The following is a 20,813-nucleotide window of genomic DNA, read 5'->3' as shown; positions in this document are numbered from 1 at the left end:
TGTTCGAGCGAGCTTTAGCTCGCGATGAGCAATTTGGATTGTTGGGGGAATGGAGTGAAGACATTGACTGTGTGCGACCTCTATATTTCAGCTGCTTCTCAGCAAACAAAAGAACAACAAAAACGGGGGATAGGTGAGAGATGGCGCTCAGGTGGGCGGACCTTTCCCTTAGACACATCAGAATTGGAAGCAAAAACAAACTGTGGATCTGGCTTAACGGAAAATGTGTAAGGTGATCCATGGTTCAAATGGCCTATTTGTTGTTGATGTTCTGATCGCCTTTATTGGCGGGATTGGGTGAGCCACGGTCGAAATTGGATCTGCGGCTATCATTGTTGTATCTAGCAAAAAGATAGAAGGAAAGAGGAATTAGTGGGCCGTCAATAATCGGATGCTGCACCTAATTCAAGTTAAATAACATAATGATAACGGGAATGAAGTGGGCGGGATGGGTGGTTAGAAGACAGTCAATGTCTTCACTCCATTCCCCCAACAATCCAAATTGCTCATCGCGAGCTAAAGCTCGCTCGAACAATTTACAAATTGTCGGTAAATTCGTTCGACATTGACTGTGTCTTTAAAGCAAGATATAATCAGATATAATAAGATATAAGATGAGACCCCCTGATGGTCGACAGTTACCAACGCCTGATTGAAAATTGGAGCTCGTGGGAGCCCTGCTGGACTGTGTAACATGGATGCGCCACCAAATCGGCATTTCGTCTAAAAGGGCGTCAATACTCTTTCATACGAATAGTTGTCGAAGGGTTCCTTCCCACCGTGCTGCAGCTCTTGCTGGAATGAAAATTAACAAGGAAAGCTAATACCTCCTTGACGCCAGACAACAGAGAGTTGTGGTTCCGTTGCTTACACCAACTGCTCCCAGCGACCTCAGCGGACTGGTATGCAGGGTGCGTATTCGATCGAATTGCTCCCAGTATGAGCTCGATAATTTCCTTCGGAAAGGTTCGTTCTTCCAGACAACTCCGGAGAACCACCGAGCGATAAAACAGATGGATTCGTTCCTGTCAATGGATGACCCTCCCCCAACGGGGAGATCAGCCTACTTGGATGGGAAGAGAAGGAGCGGAATTTCCGTTGCTAGCTCTATCAGGGACGGGAGGTCAGTGGTGTTGCTAGGGCAATCTCGGCTAGTTTCCTAGTCCTTATTCGTTTCATACTGCCCCCCTCCCTTCTTAAAAAGGATGCATCCGACGCCCTGGACAAATCCGTCGTCGGGAAAAATGAGCGGACGGCCAGATGTAAAATCTGCCTTTGAAACCAACCAAGAAGGACTTCTACGAGCCTCTTGTAAACGTGCCGAAAGCGTAAATTGCTCTCTTGACCTGATCAGATGACCATCCGGTTTGGAATCTAAGGGGATCCGAAGAGCACGGAAGTGTGCTGGGGCAATGCTATACCCGTGCGCCGAGATTAAAATCTCATCCCAATAAAGTTCGAGGCGAAGGTCGTTCTTCCGCAGGAAGGTTACCACTCCCCTTACTAGTCTGGTGAACGCCCATCACATTGAGTTTAAAACGAAGGAGGGGGGGCACGAATTCGAAGAAAAACGCCCCCATTTAAACTGAAGGAATTTCAAAAGGCCTTCAAAAATAGGAAAAAATTGAGACCGACAAGTATGAGTCAATCAAGTTCAGCTTGGTGAGCCAACCCGCTCCCAAATAATTGGACGGGATCACAAATAGAATTTAGTTGTAGATATGGGGCCACCGTTGATAAATTCCACCGATCGAAAGCCGGTCTTGACAATTTAACATAAAAACGCGCTATGCGTCCAAGAGAAAAAACCCATAAAAGGAAAGGAGAATAGATTGGACATACCGAGATCCTTTAAAATTGGAATAGCGACCGCCTGAAGATGAAGGGGGGTGGCTGAAATCGCGATTCGATTGGCGTTGATCATGACCACCTTTAGATCCGGGCGCGCGAGGGGCTCCCGCGTTTTCGAGAGCGTTCAGAGTTTTCACTTGCTCGACCAGGGCCTGGGTGAACTTCGGACCGAAGAGGTGTTCTCCACCCGTTGGCAGGACAGCTTTGTCGTCTAGCAGTCCAATATTCTGCGGGTAGATTTGGGCCAGAATGTTGCGGCGTCGCGCGTTCGTGATGTCGTGGTACACCACCGCCCAGAGCTTCAGAGCTGTTTTGACCGCCTTGGCGTCGGCTCGGGATTTCTTCTTTTTCTTGAGCCGACTTGCTAGAAACATGATGGGCTTGACTAAGTCAAGGATCTTGAAGGTTTGGTTTCTGTAGATTTTCTCGATTGGGTCGATGTTGACCTTGGCTGCCGAAGATGACTTAACTGCCTTCAGCCGGATGTAGAATGCATCATCTAGATTGGGGTTGATCAGCAGGTCGGCGTTCTTCTTTAGCTTGGGTCTAAAGGCCTCTCTAGCACTTTTCGCTCGAGTGTCATCTAAACCCGATACGACCCAGTCGGCCAAACTAGCTGACTTTTCACTTGAGAGACGAAATTTCTTTACGCCTCCTCTTCTTGATGAGTCGGAGCCTGAACTACTAGAATTTGAGCTAGAATCGCTTGACTGTTCGGGATCCGACATGATGTTTGCACAACGAGAGCGAAAAGAGATCTGATGTGTCTAAGGGAAAGGTCCGCCCACCTGAGCGCCATCTCTCACCTATCCCCCGTTTTTGTTGTTCTTTTGTTTGCTGAGAAGCAGCTGAAATATAGAGGTCGCACACAGTCAATGTCGAACGAATTTACCGACAATTTAAAAGCAGTCTCAATCAACACGAGCAAACAAGACAAAATATTTTGAGAGTAGCTGCAAAACTTAACCACAGGAGTTTGACTCACGTTTGTTTTCAGCTGTGATGTCCTCTGCTTCTTCGACGATTTCCGAATCCGTTAGCTTCATCTGACTGAAGAAGATCTAGACGCTCAGTTCTTCAAAGAGCACTTCCATTATTGGCATTGCTCGACGTCATACAGCGTACCAGTGTGGAAAACTGCGGAAAACTGTTCTACCATAACCAACAATGCTATTAGCGATTCGACATTCAACTAAGAATGAATTTAGCGGTACCCACCCCGCTATTTAGTAGTTACATCGTCGTTCTTTGCTTCTCCGTTCTTTTCTTCTTCTTGATCAAGACGTTGCTGGTCTTGAATACCGCGTGCATGGTGGAGACGATCAACACACAAAACACAGCTTCTGTCAAACCAAGAACACGAATTATTAGCAGTTGACAAGACGGGTACCATTCAGAAATATCTACCTTGACGGCGCTATAAACACTCGAATCTGCTGATTCAAGAGAATCAGTTTTTGAGTAATAGTACTAACTAAGAGTTTGTATCGGACGGTCTGTTTAATAAACAAAGTTACATAAATATGCTTGTTAATAATCAAGTTGTTACCTATTTATATTTAATTAATTAATAACAATTTATAAAATGAAAACATTATATGGTTTTTTATACTTGTTTTATTTATTAAACAAACCGTCCGGTAAAAACTGCAGCCAGTCAAGCAGGGGGAGACACTGCCCGACTGACTCTACCAGGGAGGATTACCCGGCTGTGGTTAAGAGAAACCGGAAAAAGAGCGAAGAAGCAGTTATTATGAAAGCAATGCATCATCATATTAGTAGGCTTCCGGCTTAGACTCATGACCCTCCAACAGATTTCATCGAATCATGCGCCTCGCAAGTCCCCGTTCGACCAGACATCTCCTTTCCTCCTGGTTGTGGCAGCGAGTGAGTGGCCATCGGCGGGCGTTGGTTAGTGCCTTAGTGGTTATTTAGGGAAACTGGGCCACTGAAGAACGGAGCCCAGATATGTACTTGTAATTTATCTACAGCATCTACATAATTTATTGACGAGTCTTGAATTTCAGCAAATTCTCCTCAGTCAGTGTTACCAATGGATCAAGTCCATGGAACGGCAGCAAACGATTCAACTGAAAAAAAGAATAGATTTAATTAATAGTCAATAACTGAACGAAACATCACTCAAAGCCGGTACAGGTAGCAAGAGACGACATATCGACGAAATGCAGCCGATAACACAAGACCGACAGCCATCAGGCAACATTGACTATTTAACCCAACTTTTCAACACAGCATATACTGTATGAACACCAACATAGGCAAATGACACATTTAAGTGTGATGTTAAACTGCAAGTCTGCACAAGCTACATTTCAGAGCATCTCTCGACTGGAAAGGGGCTGCAAAACCACTTTACACCAAACAGCAACACCATAACATCATACCAACCACAACTCCTACACAGCAAAAGAACATTAATGAACCACTAACATTTTGAAATGTGAAAAAGGATACCAATGATAAAATTTACTTCATTTAAAATTAATAATAAAAAATGATACCAGGAAATAATTCTGTAAAACTACTTCCAATGTTGTAAAAACTTGGTAATACTAATTGAGAAATTTTTTTCTAGTTTGATTCGTAATTTTCGACATCACATAAATTTAGACTTGTCAGTTGAATACAACATTTAAAAAAACAAAAAAAAAACAGAAGACTTGCCAATACAACCAATAATATTAATATAATTACCAATTCAAGAAGTCTTCCTGCAGTGACACTTCAGAATTCAGATAACACCAACTTGATAAACTGCATGCAACAGCTGCAGCTCAACTTGACGCCCGATCACACCTTTCACCAACTGACTGCAACAAAACCATATTAATGATACGGCAGCCATATAAGGCATACATGAAGCTCAGACTTTGTTATGTTCTCAATTTCTGCAACAGTTAAGCAAAGGGATCTCTGTCTCTGACCTAAACATCAACTAATAAAACCTGTTGCATTATTGCAGGGAAACTTATCAACAAAATTACTTTACTAGCTCTGAAGTGTTTCTGCACGAGATACAAAAAAAATTCCCCAATGGTCACCGCCATTTTATGCGAAAAAGACTCTGCAACTTTCCTTTCGATAAGAACACTCCTAGTTTTCACACGAGTAACTAACAGCTGACACACTATTTACTTAGGGAACAGGGAGAATAGATATGCTTTTGTAATTTGTCTTAATCTAAATGATTTATCAGTCTTGAATCTCAGCAGCCTCTCCTCCGTTTCACCGATGGATCTAGTCTGAAGAGTGGTGGCGAACGATTGAACTGAAACGAGAAAAGAAATTTAGTTTCAAGTTGATAATTAAATTTAACTATTCAAGCATTACCTCAGCGTGCGTACAGGTAGCAAGAGACGACAGATCGACAAAATGCAGCCGAAATAATAATTTTCGATATTCATCAGACTGCATCGACTCTTGCACATTAGTGCAACACTACATCAACACAACCATAAGACGTAGAAGTATGATGTCCAACTGCAAGTTTGCACGAGTTCCATTTCAGGGAATCTCTCAGATGGAAAATGACTGCAAGATCCACACCAGACAACACCATTAACAGCTCAAACACCAAACTGACCAAGAAATCCTACAAACCAAAAGGACTTAAATAAACCAAGAACATTTCCAGATTTTAATAAATCTGTTTCCATAAAAAGTCTAAATCTCTCTTATTAGCTGATAAAGATTTTTCACAAAAACTTTCTTATGTAAAAACAAGCATTTGTCACATTTATCTCTATAAAAAATATAATGTCAATCTCGAGTAAATTCTAAACAAAGAATGTGTGTTACAAACCATAAATTAATTCAAGCAAAATGCTAACCCACTGATCGGTTCAAACTGACAAATTTTCAGAAAAGCTGTCATGGAAGCAATAAATAATGTCACCTATCTACCAACAATCAAGAATAAAATGTTACATGATTCAGCTCAAAAGTAACTTTTTACCTTTCCTGATTTCCTCTTTGCTTCTCATTTGTCTTTCAATATGGTAGAACACTTTAAGACACATCTTCGTGACGAGTAGGTGATAACGTGCACGCAACACATGAAGAAGCTCAAACTCCATAAGGCTGCTCATTGAAAAATAAAACTCAATTACAACCAGAAACCAATCAAGGAATTTCAATTCAGAAACAGTCTTAGAATTTTTGAGCTAATCAGCACTTTTACTTGTACTTTTGTTTAGTTATTCTACATGTGACGAAACGTGCAACATGCAACAAGAGACGTTTTAGGAAAATGTACAGCAAATCACATGGCAACATGACCAAGGATAAATTAAAGAACATGAAGCCCGTAGATTTACCACACAAAATATTTTCATCTTAGAATCTTAAAAAATTCACGCAGGAATTACCTTTCTTGATAAATTTCAGAAAAGAAGTACTCAAACCATAGTACTTACCAATATCTGCCAGCGTCACGGTTGAATAAAACGGACGGAATGCGATGCGGGAATGTCGTCCCAACCTTAAGTGCGCCCCCTTTCATCCCTCTACACACTAGAGCTAAATAGTTCAATCCCTAAACACACTGAAATATTTGGCCACCTAGTGACAGCCCTTATTATCATCCATGGACACTATAAAAGTCAGACACTCAAGACGGAAGATAAACCAATATTCGTCATCTCCGTGAAATAGATTAAGTAGATAAATAAAGCAATTATCGAAAAATTAACAAGTGAGCTTTGTTGGTGGAATTATTTATACAGAGATGTGCAAAGTAGCTGAAACTGACTGATGAAGTCTTCTAGCGTTAGAAAAAGGAAACGTACAAAGTAACAATTTGATTGCGACTCGCGAAAAAAGTTTCGATCGCAGCATTCTGTTTTCGCAGATCGCACTGAAAATTGAAAATCATAATAATTCGTCTGCTATTTGTAGTTGCAACGTCGCCCAAATATAAAATATTTCGATTTAAAAACTTGTTTTAAGAGCTCAAAACTGTTTTGTTTTTTTTGTATTTAAAAAGCGGCCTTTGAAATGTATCCTATATTTGGTTGGAAACTCGAATACGAATTCGCTATAACGATTAAACTCTGACTAATAGCATCAATACAAATCTGTTGATCGCAAAACAATTCAAAATTATATATTTAGTAATCTACTAAAAACTAATTATCGACTTAACGCAAACACAACAAGCAACTATAAAATGTCAAGGTATGACAGTTTTATTTTGAGAATGAAAAATGAAATACGACAAACATAATAATGTTCAGGATCAACACGCGTCTTCACAACACGTCGGGAAAACCCCCGAACAAGAATTCGATCAAAATGCTTCATAGCCGAACGAAGGGTTTCACAGCTCATCTTTACTTAAATCATCTAGGTCTACATCAGACAAATCAATTTCCTCTTCAATTTCAAGTTGTCCATCTTTTCCATCCCATGGTGTGATGGATTGAACAGCAGGAATGGTGGCTCCCTTGACTGGGAAAGTGGATCCTCGTCCATAAGATAGATCTCGCAGATACTCGTTGATACCATCATTTCCAAACGATCCACGAAGGACAGAATATTTAAGTTTTTTGGGGCTGAACACAGACATGGCGGGGTAGCCGAAACCACCTAAACCTAAAGCATCCTCTACTTCAGGCTGTGCCCCAGCTTCAGACCAGATCCACCTGTTAATTAAAAGGGATTGTTAAACTGACGTAAAAATACACGAAAACACATTTTAACATTAGTAGGACTTCATGCTTACCCCCACATTTTCTTCTTGTACTTGTCTCCAAGAGCTGCCAATGTTTTCAAATAACCATTACGACATTCTGATTGACAGTCTAAGATATTTGGCAGAATTGCGACAACGCAAAGCGGATGATCTACACAGTTTGATTTCATCACATCTTCGCCAGTCAGTTGTTTGATTTCTGGAGCAGGAATATTTTCCGCAGCTTTGTTGGAAGCCCAGGTGACGATGTCTCCTGCTGTTCGGCCACCGTCGTATTCTTCAGCCGAAGAGGAAGTTTTGGGGCCAGCAGGGAAATACTTAATTGTAGGGAAACCCTGGATGCCATATTGACTGGCCTTTGATGTGTGGATGGTTGCGTCGAGAGCACCCAGTTTAACCTTCCCTTTTAGTTCACTTGCTGCTTGAGCCCAATGGGGAGCCAAATTTTTGCAATGGCCACACCAAGGAGCATAAAACTCAACCAGCCAGATGTCATCTGATTTCAGGACTAGTTTATCAAAGTTATCATCAGTAAGTTCAATTACATCATCTTTGCTAGAGCTGGAAGATTTCTTTTTTCCACCACCCATTTGCCCCTCAACCTTGTCTTTGGCAGCCTTTAAAGCTGCTTCCACAATACTTTGAGCTGCCCTCTGGCCATTGAAGTCATCTGGTTTGTTCTTGTTGCTTCCGAAGATTTTAATTGTAGGAAAGCCACGAACACCATACTGACCACCTAGTGATTTGTGCTCATCAGCATTAACCGATCCAACTTTGACAACACCCTACAGAGAAGAGCAATAATTAATCAATAAAAGATCCTGATAATACCTGATATGCATTATTTTCCATACCTTTAACGCTGATGCAGCTTTTGTGTACTCAGGTACTAATGATTTACAATGACCGCACCATGGTGCATAGAATTCCACAACCCACACTTCATCACTGTTGATAACAAGTTTATTAAAGTTGCTTGGTGTGAGTTCAATTACGTCCGAACTGGAAGGATATAATGCGTGAGTCAAGCTCACAAAACAAGCGATAAAGCAGTAGAAGGCTGGTTGGAGAAAATTTTATGTTAGTTAAGTTTCATTTTAGAAATTGGACTTGTGAATATTATTATTTACCTATTTTAATCATGACTGAAGTTGTGTATCAATCTCCAGTTCAAATATAAAACCTTAACAGGACGAGAAAGAAAGCAAAACTAAACTGCCGGTCAAATGTGAATGTGTGATCAAAGCATCATTCTGGCCAGTCTAAGAAGCAATGGATTTTTGACACATCTATACTCACTACGCGGTGGGATACCATTGGACGAGAGAAAAAGGGCGGTCTGCTTGAATTTGGTTTCAAACCCCATGGTACACCACGTCATAACAAATACCCAATGCTGTAAATTGCATCATATTATTGAGGGTGAAACAATCGGGTTTTGTACTTTTTAATACTGATTTGTGCACCATTTAGGTTAAAAAAAATCCGTACTGTTCATTTTTCTAATCAAATTTTATCTTCTCTCTTAACTTAGTGCGACGAAAGTGAACCCTTGAACGCACCCTTTGCGGATTTCGTATCTCAAATTTGATCGCTTAAAATTATATTTGGCAGCTATAAATGATTTAGTACTACATGAACTTGAAAATCGTCATTTGCAAAGGACCTCTGCGAACGACATAGACATGAACCCTATTTTAAGTAAAATGGGATCGTTATATTTTATTTGCAATTCCATGATGATTACCTAAAATTTCTTTTTTATTTTGTGATAACAAACTAAAATCATGCACGTTGACATTGCGCAATTGGGTTTCATCAACTTGTTTTAAAAAATCGACGTAAGTCCTGTTACGGCCGCTAGATGACACGTACTTTTGAGCCGGAAAACCAAAGGTCGCTGCTAAGCAGTAAGACCAATAACGGTGAACATCGATAATATTCTTGTTTCTGGCACTTTTCTTTCTCTTCGTCCGACCTCTTTATCACGTCAGTTTGATTTCTTTATCTTTAAATGAAAAAGTAGTCAACACGGAAATTAACTTCCTTATGTTGACATAATCCATATAACTTTAGGAACCATAACGAATTAGCCTTTTGCGAGGCGGAAATCTAGTTGTGATTACTTATTGCGTACTAACCAACTACACAACTACTATGTCATCCACCAATGAGGAGATCCTTCATTACCAGAGAAAGATTCTGAAATATGGATCTGATTCTAAAGTGAGTTAATGAACTGTTTCAGTTATAAAAAATTATCTCATCTTGCTAAAAAAAACACATGAATCTTAATCTTTTAGGTATTGCTCCATTGTTTAAATAAATTGACAAAACTTCCAATTGGAGTTGAACATCTCCAAGCAACTGGTATAGGACGGACAATCAATGGCATGAGAAAAGCAGATGGAGCTGTTGGAGAGGAGGCACGATCTCTGGTCAACAAATGGAAAGAGATGGTTGCGGCAGAAGACAAAAGTGACTCTGATCAACAAGAAGAAGACGTCAGCCATCATCAATTAGAAACAACTAGTGATAACTCAAGCTCACCAACTCATCGTAAAAAGGACAAAGATTCTAAAAAGAAAGATTCACTCAAGGACAAATGTAAAGAAGAGTCTGTGTCTACATCAAAAAGCAAAAGTAGTTCATCTAAAGAAAAATCACCAGAAAAGCATGCTTCCAAGTCAAGCAAGGGGTCTGAAAAACGGAAGGATGTTAAAGATGGGGAATCATCAAAATCCAAATCATCAAGAAAAAGACGTCACTCTCAGGAAGATTCCAATAGCACAGCTGATGAGGAAGATGGTGATGAAGCACCCACACAAAGTTTTGCAGATGCCTTAGGTAGCATCAAGACCATCAGTAAGAAGAAAAAGAGCAAAGATAAGGAAAAACACAGTGGAGAAAAGAAAAGAGAAGAGAAGAAGTTTTCATTTTTACCATCACCTGCCCCTGAATCCTCAGTAATTTCGAAACCTGTTCTGCCACCACCAAAGTCTTTCGATATTCTTCGACCTGCAGACCTTGAAATTTCTCCTCACTATAAGCCCCTGCCACTGAAATTTGCTGCTGACCCTCTCCCGTCAATGAAAGATAAGGCAAAATCTTCGGAGGAAGCATTAACCACGGCTTTGAGCTTTTCTCAAAAAGGAAACAGGTATGTTAAATTTTTAAATTTCTTTTGACTCGTTTCTTTTCAAGCAAAACAATTTTTTCCCATCTGTTTAGAACGAAAGTTTTCTCAGGAAATCGTTCTAGTGGTCTTGCGTTTGTACCAACGTTGTTTGACAGCTGCATCAGGTTTTTGCAATCAAATGTGGATTGTAAGTATAATAAAATATGACTGTTATTTTCTTTGACTAAATACCTTTTATCCTTTTTCTTCAGCTCTCGATTACCTAGGAGTGCCGTATGAACTTATTCGTCCCGTACTTGAGAGAGCCAATTCTCATCAGTTGTATTTACTGGAACACCACAACCCCTATTTATTGGAGGACACGGACGAGCTGTGGAAGGTTCTTTGTCAAAAGGAATATAGGAAAGCTGTTCGAGAAGAAATGGAAACTTGGCGAGACTTGTACCTGGTCCGTTCCTTACCTACCTATTCCTCGTATTTTTCTAAATTCACTATTTCTAAATTTCGTGACTCGATAGAGATGTCACGAGGAACGTGAAGCACGATTAAAGAGTCTCACATCAAGTCACAAACAATCTATGGCAAAAGCTACACCACAGCGCACCACCAAGTTGGCATACGTTGAGAGTGTGGCTAAAGCACCGCGAGGTGTAGGCAAACCAGGACAGGTACTCCAATTTTCCCCTAAATTTGTACTTTTCAGTTCTCTTACGTTTTGTTGTACGTTGTAAGTCTTGATATCCGTTTCCTCCGAGGGCCTAATTAATCACGTTGAAATATGTAAAGGTTAAGCAAGGTGCATCTGCTGTGCTGGCCAGCATGACGAACGCAAAGTCTGGAGCTCGTCCATTTGAAGCCTCAGCTAATCATGCTGGAAACGGAAGCACTGCCGTGGCCGAAGTAGTCAAAATGGGTGGGTCTGCTCCGCGATCTTCTAGTTCGTCTACTGCATGTAAGATTTAATAACAAGTTCATAACATTATTTGCAAATTAATATAACATATTGTGTTCACTTTTAGCTGCGGCCAAGAAACCAAAGGTAGCACCCTTAATGCAGAAGACTCTCAAAGCCTTGAAAAATCGTTATCGTCGATAAGTCATTTTTTAGATTCTTTGAAGCAGAATTTTCAAATGCCAGAACTGATTATTATTCAAAGAAGTTGGTGTGAACGACTTGGTACAGATTTCATCATTTTGCTCGAGTCGAAAAACAAAACTGTCATGTGACTGTGTTATACATGTTTGAGGATACCCCTTTTGTCTTCTTTCAATTGTGCGTGCGCGTGTAAAAATTAACCGAGCGTCGAAGAGATTTTATAGCCACCCACCACTCCCTCTAATTATCAAGGTATAGGGTGCTTTACTGTAGCAAGACATAAAGAAATACATGAACTTTTCATCGGATCGAATTCAAGCTTTTAATCCAATATACTGTGTTCGATTAATTTCAATTTTTTTAAAAAAGACACCCAAAAGTCGGAAAATAAAGGAATATTTACAAGTCTTTAATCGGAGGCGGCGATGCAGACCAAACTATCCCGGTTACCTCGACCAAGATGGACAATTTTCGCGGGTGACGCAACCTGGTAAGAAGCTAACTCTTGCTGTTGTAGTTGTGACGCTGGTGTCAAACTGGACGTGGACGGATGTGCGACATTCCACACGCGAATGTTACCATCTGCACTGTAAGAACAGAGAACATGTTCGGAAATCCAAACCAATCCGTGAACGACATATTGATGGCCATTATAATCATGAAGAATACGCCCAGCTGCAACATCCCAAACTATCACACGATGGTCTTCACCTAAACAAAAATGCTATTTAAGATATAACTACGAAATAACGATATCATTATAATTACCAGCTGATGCCAACAACGTTCCACAAGGGCTGAAAGCAACGGATAATACTGTGCCGCAATGGCCAACTAAGATTCGAACAGTTTTTCCTTCAGCAACATTCCACATACGAACACAACTATCAGCTGAGCCCGTGGCCAAATACAACCCATTTGGATGGAAGGTCACACACTATGAAAAGGTTAAAAAATTAGTTTTACATGGATAACTTGTAATTGGGGAAAAAGTTTTGTTTTACGTCAACATCGGCAGTATGACCGGCTAGAATTCGTAAAGGGTATGTACGATCAAACATCCAGATTTTGGCTGTTCGATCTTGCGATGCAGAAGCGAAAAATTGTCCATTTTGAGATATGTTCACGTCCCATACAGGGTAAGTGTGTCCTCGGTAAACAAACACATTTTCCATGGAAGAGATCTCCCAAAGCCTTAGAGTTGTATCGTCACTACAACTTAGCACGTGGCTATTAGTAGGGGTAAACTGTGTGGCATAGACTGGACCGGAATGCCCCAAGCAAACTGAGACAGAAGAGTCCGATTCTGTCCGAAGCGGTGCAGAAGTTGCTGGGTGATAAATGCTGATGGCGCAGGCTTCCGAGAGGTCTAATCGAGTGAGATCAGATTTGGAGGGTGACCGAAGTTTCTTAACATCCCAGATAGCAACGGAGGAATCTTGAAATCCACAAGAGAGATAGTTTTCACAAGGTGATGCCGAAGCTGCACTCATTTTTCTTTGCCCCGTGTCGATAGAGTACAATTTAAGCAAAGGAGCAGTCGGAGGAACTTCTTTCAATCGAGATATGGCGGCCAACAAACCGTGCACTTCTTCCATATTAGACGAGTCAACCTATTTTTGTAGTATGAAAATAAATGTCAGTCACACATTTTTGTTTTCAATAGTTTGTAGCTGAAAATGACTCACAATGGTTTTTGGATTTGCTTGATTAGCACTGCTGGTATCAATTTTCGATTTGATGATGTTTACCTCCAGGGTGGTGTTGAGTAGCTGTTGCAATAGCGGGTGATCATTGCTCCCAATGTAACTATGCAACACTTCAAAGGATTCACTTGACAGTTCCAGAATGAAATGGCTGTCAAGAAAAAGAATAACAAAATTTTATGACAGAAAACATTGCATCATATTGTAGGCTACCTACCTATTGTTTTCAGAACAAAATTTTTCAGCCATTTTTCTTAGTTCAGGCACTTTTAAAAAGTTAGACTGGTTTCGAGTATAAAATCCTCTAGCCCCAATCATGTTACCGCTAACATTCATTCTTCTGTACAAGGAAATAAATGCAGGAAAGAGAATTTCATCCAATTCGATTTTGATGTTATCATCCAGTGATTCCACCCATGCTTTCAACCTGTAACAGGCACCATCGAATTCTATGAATCTTTAGCAAGAAAAAAAAACTGAATCTCATTACTTTAAAAACTGAAGCTCAGCTTCCTGCTCAGTTAGGTTGAAATTTTGAACTGAAATTATCCTTTGAGGCCATGTTGCTGAATTCTCGAACTGTTCAGTGCTCTGTTTCAATTTCAATTTGTTCTTTTTGAGAAAATCTGAGTCCTGTGTAGCAAATAGTAAAATCATAAAGGAAAAGTATGATTACAGAATGAATCAATTTACAGTGAAATTTCGCCTGGAAAGGTGTATCCCGGCAGCAGTTATAATTCCATCATGTTTGGAGGTTTTCATGTTTTCTAAAAAAATATGAACGTTTTAAGTCATTAAGTTCTTTAGGGCACCGGGAGCTCACTTCTGAATCTACAGTCAACCAAAACAACTCTAGGTTTGGGTTTCCATGACAACTCCAGGCAAAGCTGCCATTTGGCAATCTAATATTAAAGAATGAAACATTTCAAGAATCATCCACCGTAGAAAACAGCAAATGATTAGTATTTACGTAAATATATTATAGTATTACATAATAAAGTCAGTTGGAGAATTTTCTTGTAAAAGTTAAAACGATCGCAAATCGATTGGAGGGAGAAGGTAGGGAGCCCTATCGTCTGCTCATAGAAACAGGTCAGTGCGATTCTAGACACGGAACATAGTAGAGAGAGTGAGTTGCAGTCGTGAACGGAGAGCACAGTAAGAGTCCTTTGTATACATTTCTCCTAGTTTAAGTCGATTCCAAACTTTCTTATTGATTGTGGATTGCGTGAGCTTGAAGAGCACGATTGAATATATGTTAGTATATTTTTCAGAGGAAGATTCGCTTTAGTTTCTGTTGATATTCTTCTACTTTTGAGTTGTTGTGTTTAAAGTGAGAACCTGCTCGAGCTATGGGGACTATCGGGAGTAGTATAACCTTGGGAGTTGGGAAATCGTATTTCTTTAACCCATGAAAGTGCGTAAAAGCACAGCAACGTCGAACAAGAATCATCTGAAAGTGACCTGTTTTTCCCTTTAAAATAATGTGTCCCAGTTTTTTAAGTATTGACTTTTCATCGAGTGACAAAGACCCTGGTGCGCAACTGTTTATCCCGCAGCAAATGCACAACAAACCCCCTTTTTTTCACACAGCAACTGATAAAAATAGGAATCGATACCGCAGGAAAATACCCACTCGGAATATCACTGATATTTCATGTTTTTTAAATTTGAATACGTGGTGTTTTTTTTTTAAACGACCCCCGCAGTAACAAAGAACTGGTTTTGGCAGCTGGCACATGGGTGAGACCTCCCCCAGAAAAATGTTCCCTTTAAACGATGACGAGGTGCGCATCAGCTGATCCGCTGTTGCTGCCCCTCTCGTCTTTGTTTCTCTTCAGCCCCCGTGCCGCACATGCACAGGGCCAGTTATTTTGCCCCGAGCCGTTGTGGACCCAAACTGCTGATCTCTTGCTTCATCGTCGAGGCCCTCAAACCAAACAGTCGAGGACATCAGCAGCTTTAAGCTATTGTATGTTCGTTTCCTGCTGCTTCTCTACTGTTTGTTGCCTCCTAAAATAAAATTAAAAAAAAAACGAAGGGTAGAAGAGAGAAAGAAAATCAATGGCCCTATTATCAATCCCGGATACAAGGGCTGCAGTTGCTAAGGCGACCAACTTACCGTTATTAAGAGACTGACACCTTGTTTTTTTCCCCTCCGAACAATCGAGCATTAATAGTTAAGAACTCACGGTGAGTCGATTTAATCGAAAGTTGAAGTAAAGAGAAAGTTTTTGCAGAAGCGACAAACCCATAGTTTTGCATTATTAAGTCCGTTCCTATCTACCCCGATATTCTTTTTTAAACAGATTCCCGTGAACGTGAAGGGCTACTCAGTAATTAAAAGGCTATTAGAAAATGTTTTTGGTCATTGCTATCGACTAGGTTGATAAGATTCTGTTCACGTGGGACTCACGCCGTATTTTTGTTTTCATTTTTCTGTTGACGAAGCTCGACTCGTTTCTGTTTTGGCCTCGGGATTGGGTGAGGTAATCAGTAGCAGAGCGACGACGATCGTCTCCAAACTCCGCCTTTTCACCTTTTGGATTCCAAAAGAGGCGGAGCTACCCACAGCTGTGGAATTGGGAAAACAAAAACCGAATAGACGCGCAACGTAATCACGCGAGTTGTTGGCATCAGGTTCGTTCAACTTCACCAAGGGAAAGGAGGCCTAGTGTTTGCCAACAACTGCTTCAGTCAACGCAATCCCACAATTTAGCCGCTCTCCCTAGAAACTGGGGATCTGGGTGTAGAGGGGCCAAAGATCGTACACGAACCCCGGGACGTGGGCCTTTTAAAAAAGGAAAAAAAGAGAGAGACACCGAGGACGAACCGAAAATAGTCGACCGACGAATTTGGTGCTAGCAAGCAAAGGATGATAAAAGCCTTGAACGGTGGAGAGAAAGGAAGGAATTGAAGAAGAAGAAGAAGGAGGGAGAACGAATGATTACTTTGTGCCAAAAAGTATAGAGAGAAATTAGGTTTGTCTCTCTCGTTCTCTCTCCCTTTCTATTTGGTTGTCGGCACGAATAAGAAATGGTGCTGGTTTCCGCTCGGTCAAAGATAACAGCTGCGACTTTCCTTCCAACCTGAAGCAGAACAAAAAAAAAGATGGATTTATTGAGGATAATGGGTAGAGCGGGGGAGAGAGTTACGTCACTGGAGCAGCGTCCATGGGCGTCGTTTTTCTTTTTATTCAATCAATGCCACCTAGCGGTCGTTTCATCTCCATCCAATTATAAGCGATATCCGGACTGATCTTGTTGCCTATTTGACATTTACCAACACCAAAACAAAAAAATCTGTTCTGTCGACAATTTAATTCATAGGAATTGGCATATTTTAACAGGATGTTTTTTTTCCTCGTCTCCTATTTCTGCGATTACGGCCGAGTTGAACGCCATTATTCTACTGCGGTCGTGCATGAGCAAACAAAAAAGCTAGTTAACGTGACGTCAACAAAAAAAAGAAAAAAACTTGGGCTGTTGCCCAGAAAACTTCCCTACGTTGTTATTATTGTTGGGCGGAAGACTCTTGATACCCGAGCTTTTTCATCCGTAAAATCCCACAACAATTGAACGAATAAATTATTTTCTCCGCTTTGCAGTAAGCCAACTGCGCCATTTCTAACAAAAAATCAAACAAACGGAGGTCATTGCCTTTTGCCCATTTACGGTTATCTACTTTTTGATGGTAGCAAAAAAATGATGATGCGAAAAACCAACACGTAGTCTGGCCCCAAAATGATTCTTTTAAATGTGTCTGTAGGGACGATGTGTTGCAATTCACGTACTTAATAACGGCTTGGTTTCGTTTACAGGTGGACTGGTCATGTATGGAATTCGGCAACCCGGTTATTTGTTTTCAAAGGTTTTCGTTGTCGTCCAAACTTGACGATAGCGCGATCGGTCTCGACTCGACTGCGGCTGCTTTCAACATCAATCCATCGGCCAGTCGATCGTGTGAATTGTCCAACCGAGTAGTGATTGCGGATTAGACACAGAGACTTTTGTTTTCCTTTTTCTGTTTTTTTGGTGGAAAGAAAATTGATCGAGAGAGTTGGGAGAGAAGTTTCGCCGGGAATACGAGAATGCATGCAAGGCTAGCTGAAGAGAACGAGCCGGACCCGCTGGATGTCTTTTGCGACCTGGGCACGCTCATATTAGAGGCCCGTGTGCCAGGCCGTGGTGACAGCGGGCGCGGCTACGGAGAGGGACCGCACTGTCCCCCTTATTTCAGCCATGCCCAAATTAGTAGTAGTAGTAGTAGCAACAACCATAATAACAACAACATTCATCACAGCAATAATGGGAGCCGACCTGGACAGCATGTCTGCTCGCCCGACAAGCTCCACTGTCAGAGATTCCAGTCCCTTCGCAAACACGCTTGCCTGTTGGGAAAGAACGGAGTGCCGCTCTGCGTTGAGGTATACGACTAGTAGAAACTCGATCTAAAATAAACGACAGAAAGAAAGAAAAACAACAACTCTGACCTTGTAGGTTTTGGTGGGGCCCGAATGCAGTCACGGTTCGCAGCGAGCCAAACAAGTTGAAGTAACCTGCACGCCCCATCCAGACTTTCTCCTCCTGGAACGTTGGACTGTTACGTGCTCGCCCAAAAAGTATGCTCCTGGTTTTTCTTTTAGTCAAGTCACGACACTCTTGTGATGACGACGGTAAAGTAGAAATCACCGGCGTCATCGACTTGTTTGCTGGGGAGTTTTTGCACGTGTAACCATTTGTTTTCTTTCCGTATTATTTATTTATCCAGGGATGGAGAAGCCAGTATTGCTGGCATCTGTTTGGTCCAGGCTGTCCGCTCTTTTCTCCATTTTTCGCAGCTGAGTGCCTGGTTGAACAAGAGCAGCGGATCTCGACCCCAGCAGCTGCTCTATCGAGTTACCATGCCCGGCCAGGCTTTCGCTTCGAAATTCGCATCGAAACCAGTCGACCATCACTTCCCTTTGGCACACGTTGGACGACTTGCTACACACGCAATCAAAGTCCGATTCTCTCATTACTTTTTTTGTTTTTCACTCGGAATTTGGATTAACCATAATTATTTTTCTCTCGTGGGTTTAGGTTTCCGTCAGCTCGCTTCCTCGGACGGATGTAATTCCACATGTTCATTGTGGCAAGTGTCGCTTTATCACGCCCAAGCAGAATGCGGATGTGGGCCAGCGACAGTTGCAACAAAAGCAGGACAGCAGCAGTTGTCTAGGGGAAGGTCTCCTGGATCTGCCTCCAGCTCAGTTACGCTTACAGCGCCTACAGCGTTCCCGATCGCGATCCAGTTCGCCTTCGTTACAATCCGTCAGGCAACTTGTTCATCCGACGACACACAGGGCACAACCGCCGCCACCCTCTAGTGGCGTTGCCAAGAAACTTGTGGATGATCGGATGCGTATTGATTGCAACCGAATAGGCAAACACGACTGCAAATGCGAAAAAGACGAGTCTGACGTGGTCGAATTGAAACTGCCGGCAGGTCACGGCGATCGTTGGGGCCACGATTTGGAGCGTGGAAGGCGCGGATTGGATCGTGAGCCAGTAATGGGGCCGACGGAGCGAGGTCGTAGTCGGCGGTCTCGTAAAGATTGTTTCACCGACAAATTACTCAGCGTAACCGAATCGAAAGAACCGGAAATGACACCGGCACTGCAGCAAGCGGGAAAAAGCGTTCCGACTACGGATGACAAGCTGCGTTTCCAGCGGTCGCTTAATTCTGCTGCTTCTTTGTTGTTCCATACAACGAACTGCACCTCTGGAACGGATTCCAAAAAAACCCCACTGCTCGGCCAACGGTTTCCGCTCAACAAGTTCCTACGCTCGCCGCCACTCCGCATGTCCTCGTCCCCTCTCCTGGGCAGCTTCGAGGTATTAAAAATGATTTTCTTGGCCACTTGTCGACGTGTTGTTCTTCTACGGTACGGTTGCACAGGAATGTTTGTTGAACGGACGGCTTGAACCCATGTCTACGGTGGAAGGATTCGGCGCTGAGCTGGGAGCCAGTGGATCATTTTGTCCATCACACGAATTGCTACCAGTCAGCGTTTTCTTCTACAACATTGGCGGTTTTGAATCAGATAAATCCGGCTCCCCATATCTAGCCCATTTGAATTTGGGCGCTAAAGGGTATAAAATCATTAATAGAATCGGTCGTTATTGATTAAGGCAAATTATTTGATGATTACCTGCAGATACCAAGTACCTAGGAGGGGAACTGTGCAGCTGACGCTCTTCAACCCGCAAGGAACGGTTGTAAAGATGTTCGTCATACTCTTTGACCTCACTGAAATGCCTCCCAATTCAGAGACATTTCTTCGCCAGCGGACCTTTTACATGCCATCACACGAAACGGACGCCTCTCCCGTTTCTGCCAAATGGCTCCGCTACCTCATTCATCTCAGGTTCTTTCTACTATCAATTCGCAACCGGCTTCCCGCAGAGGTTACTGACAACGAATATTTTTCTTTCTTTTCACCTCAGGTTCCGCAGTTCAAAGTCCGGTAGAATCCACTTGCACACAGACATTCGAATGATTGTGTTGCGCAAGTCGGATGTCGACACGGCCTCGGCACATATTGCTGAAAGCTCTTACGAATGGAAATCGTTCACACGCGGCCCGTCCAGCCCACGCTTCTCCAGCCGTTAACAAGAAATTACTTCGAAAATATAATCTGTCCCCTTTCTCAAAACAAGAAAAAATTGAATTGTCGCGGAAAGATTTCAGTAAAAATATTTGTGTGTTTCGGTCAGCTGTGATATCTTGTCTCGGGCGGCTGCGAGACCAATCCCCCACTTTTTTTTTCTTTTGGCTAACAGCTGGACTTCTTGTCTTTCACGTTGTTTCTCTGTTGTTGTAATTATTACCTTTTTTCAGTCGCTCGTCAAGACGAATTCTATATTTAGAGAAAATGAAAAATTTTATCGTATACAAATAATATTGAAGGGCGTTACGGAAATGAAGACAAAGCCTTTTTGCTCTTCCCCCCTTCTCTCTTGTCTTTCTATGGTGGATGTCTGTCTCTATCTCTTTGAGTAGAAAATCGAAACTAGTGTGGAAAAAAAAGTAACGCAATGTAGCTATTCGGGCTAGTCACTCTTCCCCTTTCCCCCCCCCCCCCCCCCCCCCCCAAATCTATCGCGTCCAATTTTTCTTCGGTCTCCTTCTTTAGTTCAACTTTAAAGCGACACGCCCCGATTTTTCTTTCTTTTCTGCGCTTTCTTTTCTTTCGGATTCTCCCCCCATCTACGGAAATGTGTGGGATATTTTACTTTTAGAGAAAAAAAAATTGTAAATCTTGGA

General features: G+C 41.8%; 5 protein-coding genes and 2 long non-coding RNA genes across 10 annotated transcripts; 2 read left to right on the top strand and 5 right to left on the bottom strand.

The window, feature by feature from the left end:
- Window positions 1-68: 68 nt before the first annotated feature.
- On the bottom strand, window positions 69-2,605 carry LOC124209037. Its single transcript, XM_046606904.1, has 2 exons — window positions 1,843-2,605; window positions 69-341 (listed from the first exon to the last, which is right to left on the bottom strand). The coding sequence occupies exons 1-2, from the start codon at window positions 2,577-2,579 to the stop codon at window positions 254-256; spliced, it is 825 nt and encodes a 274-aa protein (XP_046462860.1). The 5' UTR covers window positions 2,580-2,605; the 3' UTR covers window positions 69-253.
- Window positions 2,606-2,762: 157 nt separating this feature from the next.
- On the bottom strand, window positions 2,763-3,322 carry LOC124209085. Its single transcript, XR_006880772.1, has 3 exons — window positions 3,259-3,322; window positions 3,070-3,194; window positions 2,763-2,988 (listed from the first exon to the last, which is right to left on the bottom strand). It is a non-coding gene; the product is annotated as an uncharacterized LOC124209085 (long non-coding RNA).
- A 436-nt stretch (window positions 3,323-3,758) lies between these two features.
- Window positions 3,759-6,572, bottom strand: LOC124208516. 4 transcript variants are annotated; one of them, XR_006880483.1, is made up of 6 exons: window positions 6,288-6,572; window positions 5,828-5,952; window positions 5,203-5,464; window positions 4,742-5,140; window positions 4,567-4,682; window positions 3,759-3,941 (listed from the first exon to the last, which is right to left on the bottom strand). It is a non-coding gene; the product is annotated as an uncharacterized LOC124208516 (long non-coding RNA). The 4 variants fall into 4 exon arrangements; XR_006880482.1 differs by having other exon boundaries at window positions 4,567-4,796; window positions 4,857-5,140; XR_006880481.1 differs by having other exon boundaries at window positions 3,759-4,268; window positions 4,567-5,140.
- Window positions 6,573-7,030: 458 nt separating this feature from the next.
- Window positions 7,031-9,419, bottom strand: LOC124208514 (protein disulfide-isomerase A6 homolog). The gene is made up of 4 exons (XM_046606278.1): window positions 8,695-9,419; window positions 8,419-8,624; window positions 7,595-8,349; window positions 7,031-7,514 (listed from the first exon to the last, which is right to left on the bottom strand). The coding sequence occupies exons 1-4, from the start codon at window positions 8,705-8,707 to the stop codon at window positions 7,190-7,192; spliced, it is 1,299 nt and encodes a 432-aa protein (XP_046462234.1). The 5' UTR covers window positions 8,708-9,419; the 3' UTR covers window positions 7,031-7,189.
- A 234-nt stretch (window positions 9,420-9,653) lies between these two features.
- On the top strand, window positions 9,654-12,107 carry LOC124208510 (transcription elongation factor B polypeptide 3-like). Its single transcript, XM_046606267.1, has 7 exons — window positions 9,654-9,790; window positions 9,868-10,724; window positions 10,796-10,890; window positions 10,955-11,151; window positions 11,222-11,371; window positions 11,490-11,655; window positions 11,723-12,107. Exons 1-7 carry the CDS (start codon window positions 9,722-9,724, stop codon window positions 11,797-11,799), a joined length of 1,611 nt encoding a protein of 536 aa, XP_046462223.1. The 5' UTR covers window positions 9,654-9,721; the 3' UTR covers window positions 11,800-12,107.
- Window positions 12,108-14,587, bottom strand: LOC124208509 (TAF5-like RNA polymerase II p300/CBP-associated factor-associated factor 65 kDa subunit 5L). Its single transcript, XM_046606266.1, has 8 exons — window positions 14,497-14,587; window positions 14,199-14,407; window positions 13,996-14,138; window positions 13,723-13,932; window positions 13,488-13,656; window positions 12,804-13,412; window positions 12,568-12,736; window positions 12,108-12,510 (listed from the first exon to the last, which is right to left on the bottom strand). Exons 2-8 carry the CDS (start codon window positions 14,265-14,267, stop codon window positions 12,209-12,211), a joined length of 1,671 nt encoding a protein of 556 aa, XP_046462222.1. The 5' UTR covers window positions 14,268-14,407; window positions 14,497-14,587; the 3' UTR covers window positions 12,108-12,208.
- A 3,008-nt stretch (window positions 14,588-17,595) lies between these two features.
- Window positions 17,596-20,494, top strand: LOC124208508 (protein FAM214A-like). The gene is made up of 7 exons (XM_046606265.1): window positions 17,596-17,931; window positions 18,005-18,126; window positions 18,276-18,507; window positions 18,587-19,381; window positions 19,446-19,639; window positions 19,705-19,914; window positions 19,994-20,494. Exons 1-7 carry the CDS (start codon window positions 17,596-17,598, stop codon window positions 20,157-20,159), a joined length of 2,055 nt encoding a protein of 684 aa, XP_046462221.1. The 3' UTR covers window positions 20,160-20,494.
- The last annotated feature ends 319 nt before the right edge of the window (window positions 20,495-20,813 follow it).

The sequence above is a fragment of the Daphnia pulex genome, chromosome 12, assembly GCF_021134715.1.
Source record: "Daphnia pulex isolate KAP4 chromosome 12, ASM2113471v1".
In the NCBI taxonomy this organism is placed as follows: Eukaryota; Metazoa; Arthropoda; class Branchiopoda; order Diplostraca; family Daphniidae; genus Daphnia; species Daphnia pulex.
This window is presented reverse-complemented; position numbering and strand designations above follow the sequence as displayed.

Coding starts and splice junctions, on each gene's coding strand:
- LOC124208510 (XM_046606267.1), top strand. CDS start 9,722: ATGTCATCCACCAATGAGGAGATCCTTCATTACCAGAGAAAGATTCTG. Junction 10,725..10,795: donor TTTTCTCAAAAAGGAAACAG/GTATGTTAAATT, acceptor CCATCTGTTTAG/AACGAAAGTTTTCTCAGGAA. Junction 11,656..11,722: donor TTCTAGTTCGTCTACTGCAT/GTAAGATTTAAT, acceptor GTTCACTTTTAG/CTGCGGCCAAGAAACCAAAG.
- LOC124208514 (XM_046606278.1), bottom strand. Junction 8,350..8,418: donor AAGCTGCATCAGCGTTAAAG/GTATGGAAAATA, acceptor TCTTCTCTGTAG/GGTGTTGTCAAAGTTGGATC. Junction 7,515..7,594: donor TACAAGAAGAAAATGTGGGG/GTAAGCATGAAG, acceptor TTTAATTAACAG/GTGGATCTGGTCTGAAGCTG.
- LOC124208509 (XM_046606266.1), bottom strand. CDS start 14,267: ATGAAAACCTCCAAACATGATGGAATTATAACTGCTGCCGGGATACAC. Junction 13,413..13,487: donor AAGCAAATCCAAAAACCATT/GTGAGTCATTTT, acceptor CTACAAAAATAG/GTTGACTCGTCTAATATGGA. Junction 12,511..12,567: donor AACGTTGTTGGCATCAGCTG/GTAATTATAATG, acceptor ATTTTTGTTTAG/GTGAAGACCATCGTGTGATA.
- LOC124208508 (XM_046606265.1), top strand. CDS start 17,596: ATGCATGCAAGGCTAGCTGAAGAGAACGAGCCGGACCCGCTGGATGTC. Junction 17,932..18,004: donor GAGTGCCGCTCTGCGTTGAG/GTATACGACTAG, acceptor CTGACCTTGTAG/GTTTTGGTGGGGCCCGAATG. Junction 19,915..19,993: donor CGCTACCTCATTCATCTCAG/GTTCTTTCTACT, acceptor TTTTCACCTCAG/GTTCCGCAGTTCAAAGTCCG.
- LOC124209037 (XM_046606904.1), bottom strand. CDS start 2,579: ATGTCGGATCCCGAACAGTCAAGCGATTCTAGCTCAAATTCTAGTAGT. Junction 342..1,842: donor TCCAATTTTAAAGGATCTCG/GTATGTCCAATC, acceptor TCTTTTTGCTAG/ATACAACAATGATAGCCGCA.